At 44.4% G+C, this 10,000-nt stretch overlaps 3 protein-coding genes across 3 annotated transcripts in view; 2 read left to right on the top strand and 1 right to left on the bottom strand.

Annotated features, from left to right (window-relative positions):
* Positions 1 to 941, top strand: part of LOC138976420 (E3 ubiquitin-protein ligase TRIM56-like) — a 65,702-nt gene extending 64,761 nt beyond the window's left edge. Inside the window, exon 6 of the mRNA XM_070349275.1 lies at positions 1 to 941. This exon is cut by the window's left edge and continues 358 nt beyond it. The gene's annotated coding sequence lies outside the window, so the exon portion shown is untranslated.
* LOC138976430 (amine sulfotransferase-like) overlaps positions 1 to 10,000 on the top strand; it is a 77,303-nt gene that overhangs the window by 40,608 nt on the left and 26,695 nt on the right. The window lies entirely within an intron of this gene.
* The window catches only part of LOC138977260 (uncharacterized), an 8,547-nt gene continuing 721 nt past the window's right edge, over positions 2,175 to 10,000 (bottom strand). Inside the window, exons 2-5 of the mRNA XM_070350166.1 lie at positions 7,492 to 7,507; positions 3,452 to 3,952; positions 2,943 to 3,196; positions 2,175 to 2,759 (exon numbers count right to left, since the gene is read on the bottom strand). Coding sequence (XP_070206267.1) covers positions 2,175 to 2,759; positions 2,943 to 3,196; positions 3,452 to 3,952; positions 7,492 to 7,507 — 1,356 coding nt within the window. The remainder of the gene's footprint in view (positions 2,760 to 2,942; positions 3,197 to 3,451; positions 3,953 to 7,491; positions 7,508 to 10,000) is intronic.

The following is a 10,000-nucleotide window of genomic DNA, read 5'->3' as shown; positions in this document are numbered from 1 at the left end:
TTAAAACACAGGTAGTGCACCACGCTAAAAACAGGGGACACGCTTATTGCTGGGAAAAATACGTACACTTCCTGAAACAAAGTTGTACAGAGATTTCACACAATGATTCGTGATCAGTAAAACTGTTTCGTGCACACATTATTTTTCAAAGTGTCTATTTTTCGCAATTTATAATGTTTAACAATACTGAAAGTCATTGAAACAAACTATAGTTTTTGAAAAAGATTTTAGTGGACATAACCAAGCTAAGAGAAAGTAACTCTCGCAGAAAATCGGAAAAAACAGGGAGATAAAAAAAATAACACACTCTCACATTGTGCAGTTAGGCAGTTCGAACGTGTCTTTTGCGTTGTTTTTGGTGTTACAAACTGACCTACGATTAAAGAGCAGACATTGACCTCGAGGTGCACCGCATTTTTGAAGAATTCGTAGACTTTTCTTAATGAGTATTTTTTTCTGCAAAACATATTCAGGATCATCAAGACTTGAAAAATAGAGTGCACCCTGCTGAAAATACGGGTTCGTGGCGGTTCGTTCGTTACTCTTACCGTCCCGATCAGTTATACGTACTATTAGCACCAGAGTGTGCGAAAGACTCAAAAATGCAAATGAAACATACCAACCTTGCTACTTCAGAGGTTTTTGTTAGCAAACTCAGTCACTAACTATTTTTCGATTAAATGCTTACGTAAAACCATAACGTCAAAAGATGTTCGAATTTGTGTGTGCAACAATGTGAATGAAGTGATTTTACCAACAACGAACTTGAACTTGAATCCATGAACTTGTTTATATTACAATGGAAGAGAAGGTATTCAGTTTAGATGTACATATCGCATATTTTATTTGAATCACTTCTATGAATTTTGTTTGTTGGACAAAAAAGGGACTTACAATACAATACATGTAGTTGTTTTGTGTTGTCAATAAACGAATTGGGAATTCTGTTTAAAGCAGTGTGTGTGTGTGTTTGTGTGCGTGCGTGCGTGCGTGCGTGCGTGTGTGTGTGTGTGTGTGTGTGTGTGTGTGTGTGTGTTTATATGTGTGTGTGTATGCAGCCTGGTCAGAAAACTAATGCCTGTGTGTTTGTATGACAACAGCAACAACAACAACAACAACAACACAACCACAACAACAACAACAGAACAAACACATTGGGGATGTCTGAGATTCTTTATAGCGTGTAAATGCATGCTCTTTGAAACATCCTTTTCGCTGTAATGTAAAAAGCGCCTATTGTTGACATACAGTCGTGTGACTAGACACACTTGCACTGTGCTGTGATAAAGGCACAACTTTACGGGACACACTGCGACTCAGCAATCACCTTTCGTTCCTGTTCCGTTGTTGGCAGAAATTGTCGTTTTCGTTTCTTGGTGGAGTTTTGGGGAGGCTCATTAAACCCCGCGTCAACGGCAATGCTGCCCTCGTAGTCTTCATTCTCATTCTGGTGTTCTGTCTCTGCGTGGCCCACTGGCACTTGTGCGCTGGCTCCTTTGTCAGCTTCATGGAGTGTGGCATGTTCGTTTTGTTTTCTTCCTTCTTCTGCTATAAATTGCTTGATGTCTTCATCATTCTCCCATTCTGAGTCACTCAGTGATGAGAGACTCAACTCGAAGTTGCCTTCAGATTCCATTTTGACAGTTGCTAACTCTTGTGATTATGGAGAGACGAAACCTCCTTGGGTCATCAGCATAATGAATGTGATAAAGTTCGAGGGTAGACAGCCATTATTGATACCATTGTGTTCATACACGAAAATGATATTCATACACTCCACAAAACATGTGAAAATCACCATGCTTCACAAAACATGGGCAATCATCATTTTCTCATGTTTCTAAACCAATGAAATTGCCAGATTTTGATTTTTACTCATAGAGTATTGTAGAATATGAAATAGTTGATGAAAGTGAACCAAAATCAAAATCCAAGTCCAAGAAAGGAACACACAACAATATGTTAATAACACATATTGTTTTATCCATTATTTACTTGCAATAAAAAGAAAGGAAAAAAAATCTAAGGGCAAAGTGAAATTTTTGAAAGTCAAAGTAAAAAAAAATCCAAAAAAGTGATACTAAGAATGTACAAAAAAGTCAGTATGAAATGTTAGTTAATGTGGCTAAAAAACATTCACTTGTCAAAAACAAATGCAATGCCTCGACCAGGGGCTAGTCTGGGTGCTGGAACAGCTTTGTACTCGCTGCTGGCAGGGAGCCATGCCTTGTCTGCCCATACATAACTGTAGTGTCTGGCTTCAGCTTCAGATAGTGAAGAAGCAGGTCCCCACTACTGTCAACGTCAATAACTTTGGCGTAGAAAAAGACAGTTCTCTGACGACCAAGCAAAGGTACTTCAATGAAGCATCCTTCACTCACTTGAGAAGTATTGGTTGGCGAGATTGAAGGGGGCAGGGAAGGGCAGTCGGGCGACTGGTCTGTGTCAGGGTAGACAGGCGACTGGTCTGGGTCAGGGCAGTCAGGGGACTGGTCTTGGGCAGGGCAGTCAGGCGACTGGTCTGGGGCAGGGCAGTCAGGCGACTTGTCTGGGGCAGGACAATCAGACGACTTGTCTGGAGCCGGGTAGACAGGTGACTTGTCTGGGGCAGGACAGTCAGGCGACTTGTCTGGGGCAGGGTAGACAGGTGACTTGTCTGGGGCAGGACCGTCAGGTGATTTGTCTGGAGCAGGGTAGACAGGTGACTTGTCTGGGGCAGGACCGTCAGGTGACTTGTCTGGGGCAGGGTAGACAGGTGACTTGTCTGGGGCAGGACCGTCAGGTGACTTGTCTGGGGCAGGGTAGACAGGTGACTTGTCTGGGGCAGGGTAGACAGGTGACTTGTCTGGGGCAGGGTAGACAGGTGACTTGTCTGGGGCAGGGTAGACAGGTGACTTGTCTGGGGCAGGGTAGACAGGTGACTTGTCTGGGGCAGGGTAGACAGGTGACTTGTCTGGGGCAGGGTAGACAGGTGACTTGTCTGGGGCAGGGTAGACAGGTGACTTGTCTGGGGCAGGACAGTCAGGCGACTTGTCTGGGGCAGGACCGTCAGGTGACTTGTCTGGGGCAGGGTAGACAGGTGACTTGTCTGGGGCAGGACCGTCAGGCGACTTGTCTGGGGCAGGACCGTCAGGTGACTTGTCTGGGGCAGGGTAGACAGGTGACTTGTCTGGGGCAGGACCGTCAGGTGACTTGTCTGGGGCAGGGTAGACAGGTGACTTGTCTGGGGCAGGACCGTCAGGTGACTTGTCTGGGGCAGGGTAGACAGGTGACTTGTCTGGGGCAGGACCGTCATGCGACTTGTCTGGAGCAGGGTAGACAGGTGACTTGTCTGGGGCAGGACCGTCAGGTGACTTGTCTGGGGCAGGACCGTCAGGTGACTTGTCTGGGGCAGGACCGTCAGGTGACTTGTCTGGGGCAGGGTAGACAGGTGACTTGTCTGGGGCAGGACCGTCAGGTGACTTGTCTGGGGCAGGACAGTCAGGCGACTTGTCTGGGGCAGGGTAGACAGGTGACTTGTCTGGGGCAGGACCGTCAGGTGACTTGTCTGGGGCAGGACAGTCAGGCGACTTGTCTGGGGCAGGGTAGACAGGTGACTTGTCTGGGGCAGGACCGTCAGGTGACTTGTCTGGGGCAGGACAGTCAGGCGACTTGTCTGGGGCAGGACCGTCAGGTGACTTGTCTGGAGCAGGGTAGACAGGTGACTTGTCTGGGGCAGGACAGTCAGGCGACTTGTCTGGGGCAGGGTAGACAGGTGACTTGTCTGGGGCAGGACCGTCAGGTGACTTGTCTGGGGCAGGACAGTCAGGCGACTTGTCTGGGGCAGGACCGTCAGGTGACTTGTCTGGAGCAGGGTAGACAGGTGACTTGTCTGGGGCAGGACAGTCAGGCGACTTGTCTGGGGCAGGGTAGACAGGTGACTTGTCTGGGGCAGGACCGTCAGGTGACTTGTCTGGAGCAGGGTAGACAGGTGACTTGTCTGGAGCAGGGTAGACAGGTGACTTGTCTGGGGCAGGACCGTCAGGTGACTTGTCTGGAGCAGGGTAGACAGGTGACTTGTCTGGAGCAGGGTAGACAGGTGACTTGTCTGGGGCAGGACCGTCAGGTGACTTGTCTGGAGCAGGGTAGACAGGTGACTTGTCTGGAGCAGGGTAGACAGGTGACTTGTCTGGAGCAGGGTAGACAGGTGACTTGTCTGGGGCAGGACCGTCAGGTGACTTGTCTGGAGCAGGGTAGACAGGTGACTTGTCTGGAGCAGGGTAGACAGGTGACTTGTCTGGGGCAGGACCGTCAGGTGACTTGTCTGGAGCAGGGTAGACAGGTGACTTGTCTGGAGCAGGGTAGACAGGTGACTTGTCTGGAGCAGGGTAGACAGGTGACTTGTCTGGAGCAGGGTAGACAGGTGACTTGTCTGGAGCAGGGTAGACAGGTGACTTGTCTGGGGCAGGACCGTCAGGTGACTTGTCTGGAGCAGGGTAGACAGGTGACTTGTCTGGAGCAGGGTAGACAGGTGACTTGTCTGGAGCAGGGTAGACAGGTGACTTGTCTGGGGCAGGACCGTCAGGTGACTTGTCTGGAGCAGGGTAGACAGGTGACTTGTCTGGAGCAGGGTAGACAGGTGACTTGTCTGGGGCAGGACCGTCAGGTGACTTGTCTGGAGCAGGGTAGACAGGTGACTTGTCTGGAGCAGGGTAGACAGGTGACTTGTCTGGAGCAGGGTAGACAGGTGACTTGTCTGGAGCAGGGTAGACAGGTGACTTGTCTGGAGCAGGGTAGACAGGTGACTTGTCTGGAGCAGGGTAGACAGGCGACTTGTCTAGAGCAGGGTAGACAGGCGACTTGTCTAGAGCAGGGTAGACAGGTGACTTGTCTGGAGCAGGGTAGACAGGTGACTTGTCTGGGGCAGGGTAGACAGGTGACTTGTCTGGAGCAGGGTAGACAGGTGACTTGTCTGGAGCAGGGTAGACAGGTGACTTGTCTGGAGCAGGGTAGACAGGTGACTTGTCTGGAGCAGGGTAGACAGGTGACTTGTCTGGAGCAGGGTAGACAGGTGACTTGTCTGGGGCAGGGTAGACAGGCGACTGGTTCAGCACTTTCAGAACAATACACAAAGAAAAAAAACCACCGGATTATTCTTTGAAATCAAAAGGCTAAATAAAAAAAGATTCAAGCACACGGCAATCTTTTGACATCGCATCTAGCATCGTTACAAAGATGGCGACGAGTCGGGTCCGCGTGACGTTGACAATGAAGAACAACAACAACGCTGCAAAATAGTAGCATCTCGACTGCCCGAAAGTAATGCAGAAATGTCTTTTAAAGAAGTGAAATAAACACTGCCATTTTTAAGAACTTGCACGAAACTGTAAAGCGACTTTGACGACTCTTTTTCAACATCGTAACGAAGAACATCATTCTAACGGTTCCGAGTTACGAACGAGATCTTGTGAGGCCATTTTCAACCGCACTAATAAATCACCCATCTTTTCCCCAGGGATGTTGCTGCAAATTCATACCTATAGGACAAATGTCCTGAGTTCTTCAGCATCAATAGGACATTTGACCGCTTTCAGAAAGTGTAATAGGACATTATGAATTTGCGCCAAACAGCTTGTAACACATTCCATGGAATTGTTCCAAAGTCATGCGCCCACACACACACGCACACACACACACCCACGCGCGCGCGCTGTAGAACACACACATAATATAGTAAATACATCAACACAGTGTGCGTATAATGTTGTATTTGTTTAGTTTCAAAGAAACCACAAAAAAGAAACCAACATGAACAACTTCAGAGCTCGTACTTTGATTAAATACTGCATGATTTGGATAAAAGTTGACAAACAAAATGATCGGTTTGATCTAATGCTGATCTTTTGCAGGCTTTAGTTTTTTTTCAGCGGCATAATTCAGTGCTTCGTCTCGTATCGAAAACAAAAGCAGACTACAAATTTAGTCAGTTGGAGTTGTCTCCCGTACTCCTGTAGCATGCACTGATCTAAAAAGAATCCACTTATTTTACATCAGTGCGCTGCACCGAGACGGTTATACCCAAACGGCGCATACCGCAAACGGTTCGGGAATTCCCAACAAAAGAAAATCCGCACGCGGCACTGACAACTTCAGTGTCAGCTGAACACGAGAGCGTTCGGTCTTTTAGAAGATTTGTATCTTGAAATGAAAATTAACGAATGTCGCGCTGTCCGAAGGATTGGAGTACATATCGGACAATGACCACGCTCAGGCTAAAACGATAGGACATCTGACCGACATGCGGCAATGTGAATCGGACATTTGGGGATTTTCATCGTTATATGTCCGATGTCCGACCCCTAACGACATCCCTGTTTCCCGAACAGGTTTTTTCAGTTAAACAACAACATAAAATACAGCCGTGATTGATACACGTTTGGCTTCTGAAAAAGATTGTGTGTCCGATTACCCTACAAGGTTGATGAGAAATTTTAAATCGAAGCAAGAAAGTATTCAATCAAGGCGCGTATATGAATAGTACTGTTGAAAAGTTACAGAAGCAAAATCTGCACCAAAAAAATGCTATCTATTGTTGACAAAAAGTATCGGAGCACAAGTTTGAAAAGTTTCGCCGGAGATCCAAAAATTTACTGACTGCTGAAATCAAGTATATGAAACTGCGTTCAGATCAAGTTCGGTATTTTGTCAAGTCAAGAGCACACTCATCTTAGCCGAACGTAAAGAACAATCATACAGTTATTTATTTAAACAATGCATAAGCATTTATATGCATAGAATTTGCTGTAAACTTACCTTTAGATCAGCACAGAAGTGTCGGGATAACAACGTCACACATGCAACACAATCAGAACCCAAATTCAAACTGAATCTCGCTGGCGATGTAAACCGCGTGGTCAGCCGAAGTGCATTATATCCTTCCGCTTGGTAGTAGAGGGAATGTGTGTCAAAATAGTTTTGAAATATTTTGTCTTTTGTACGATCTAGTAAAATGTTTTGATAACAACCGTAACATCAGAAACTGGAAACAAAACTGGGTAATAGCATTACACAACGAAATATTTTTTGTTAGCTCAACCTTAATGTTTCTCATTGCGCGTACACACAAGGAACACAGTGGACATGTGTTCGAGACAAAAAGTAGTACCACCCAGATTTCGGAGCTTGCTGTAGAGTTGCAAAACAAAGCGTGTACATGTGGGAAACAGAGTGTTACGTTGTTGATCGTAAAGAAGAATGCCAATTTTGGCAAGATTAACAAATATTTTTAAAACAAACTTTCACAGCATGAGAAAAGTAACATCACATGATAATGTTATGCTGGAAACGATCAGTTATAATGATTCTGTTCAGTTTGCTGACCAACACTTTCAGTCAGTTTTTTCATGTCACAAAACGACCACCCATTTTCGCAAACGAATGAACACCATTCATTCAACTGAGTAAACACAGACCAACATTTTGAAACAAAAATAGTTGAATATTGTCTCTTACAATATTCTTCTATAGTCTGCACACAAAAAAATGGGAAAAAGTTTTAAACTTTGTTCACATTGCATCTATTTTTAGAAGTGGTATCGGCGGTGCGCAGCTTTGGAGAATGACCCATATATACACACACACACACACACACACACACAAACACACAAACGCACGCACGCACGCACGCACACACACACACACACACAAAAACACACGTACACACACGTACATATACACACACATACACTGACACGCACACACACAAACAAACACACACACACACTTTGCATTATACATCCTTTCTTGATTTTATTTAGCTTGCTTTCAATCCAAACACACCATGTGCTTCCCTCTTCAGATTGAGATGAAGATAGAGAGTGCAATGCAACCAGTTTGAAATAATGAAGTGGAACGACCGTAATGAACACACTAATTAGATGTTTAAGCTTCTGAGCTGAAAGTCTAGGTTATGCTGAACTGAGGCGTTTAAAATCAGGAATGGTTTTCTACCACAACCTAAGCCTCTAATTTGTCAAAACCTGCTCTTGTAAGCATAACAAGTCAGTTTTAAATAACATTGAATCCACTAGATGAGCTGTACATATGCCTTTAATTTACATGGGTTTTCGAAGGAAAACAATGGGACACGAATAAAGGGAGATAACTATGTCGATAATGCGTTTCTCTAAAGGGAGACAAGCATGGCAGTCATTTTCCGAGATCAAATGACCAAAACAATTAATTATGCTTCATTGTGGAGCTCAATTCCACATTATTTTACTTTCACAAGAAACAATCGTTTGTTTCATTAAAGTGAGGTGAACCCAAAAATAATTAAATAATGCTACCAGATTGTAAGCTTTAAATTTACAAGGCAAACAATCAACATTACCCAATGCCATGGTTCGTAAAGAGTCGAAGATATTTGTTACCACTAATTCAATCAATTTGCTGAAAGAATAAGGTCGTGACAATGCCGTCTCAACATTTGTAAAAAGCCGGACATCTATGAAACACAAATTGAAAAATAAAGTCGGGGAATACTGTTAAAGATATCACATGCAACCTTGCATAAACATCTGTCAGGATAGATTATAATCACACATGTGTGAACAGGACTTGTAATAAAAGTCGTGAGAAAATAATTTTAAAAAAAATTATAGGCTATGTATACCAAGTTCAATAACATTCGCGTTTTTTGTTATTTCAAATAATATAAGATGTTTGATGGGTTGTTGACAGACCAGCTTTTTTGTCGTCCGAGGGGGAGCATATCGTCTTTTGTTTCATATTTATTGACCAAGGCCGAAGGCCGCGGTCAATAAATATGAAACAAAAGTCGATATGCCCCCCGAGGACCGACAAAAAAAGCTGGTCTGACAACAAACCACCAAACATCGTTTTTGTCATCATTTTGGTAGTGAGAAAATAAGATCACAATCAACACAGGGAGCCATGCTTTGAAACACGGGTTCCGTGCTGATAACCACACGAGTTCCGTGCGGATAACCACTGGCATTCAAAGCTGGCGTGTGAAAGCAACTTTCTGTATTTTTGAGTTTATAAAATGTTGGGATGAATTATATGTCAGGTTTGAGGATGCACAGTTCTGTTTTTTCGTCTCGGTATTCCACTCCCTCGGCTTTCAGTTGTGAGTATTAAGCTTAGTAATCGAATGTGGAAGCTACGTTGGGTCAAAGGTCACAGAAGATTTGCGTCGTGCAGCGAAGGAAAGAATCGCGATCTTGTTTCCGACTCAGTACCTCTTTGTTTTTCATTAGACCTGTCAATCTGCTTGCTCGGCTTTGTGAGATGTTTGCATATCTTGTTGCTATTTTCTTTGCTTTTATCAGTATTTCTTATTTGTGCTTCGTTTATCGATACAACGTCTTGTGCACGGGTCAAAATGTGTGTGTCAGGGGTCAATTGGTTTGACTTGAACTTGACGTTCGTGTTTCTCACACAAAGATACACGCACTCCATGACTTTGTAAGAAGACATAACATATCGGTAGGTTTCATTTGTTTGTGATGAATTTATTGAAGTAGTTTTGTTTTTTTGTTTACTTTTGCCAGTTTGCCAGTTGGTTTTTGGAACTTTGCAAAGCAGTGTCGTGTCGTCTGTTTAGGTCTGGGGAAACGCCAATGAAAAGAGCCGAAGAATCCTCGAGCGTTTCTATTGGGTTTGCTTTTGATTATCCATGTAATAGGGCTTCCTGCAACTATGGTAACCGGGGATTTATTCCCCGGGGAACATGAGATTTATTTCCCAGGTGCTTGTGAATGAAAACTCGTGAAAATGATGACAAATGTTTATATTTCACTTTCTCAAAAAAGACACTGGTAACAACATTGTCCTTAAACGTTCAACAAAAAATACACTGAAATATATAATGAAATTCAAAGACACGGTAAACTAAAGAGAGACCAACTATCAAGCACTACATGAATCTGCTTTGCAAAAAATCCAAGCTACTTATCAATATGGAACATAAAGTCGTCCTCCCTTCGGGGCGCGTCCC

The sequence above is a fragment of the Littorina saxatilis genome, linkage group LG9, assembly GCF_037325665.1.
Source record: "Littorina saxatilis isolate snail1 linkage group LG9, US_GU_Lsax_2.0, whole genome shotgun sequence".
Lineage (NCBI taxonomy): Eukaryota > Metazoa > Mollusca > Gastropoda > Littorinimorpha > Littorinidae > Littorina > Littorina saxatilis.
Note: the sequence above shows the minus strand (reverse complement) of the source record. Positions and strands in the feature narration are given on the sequence as shown.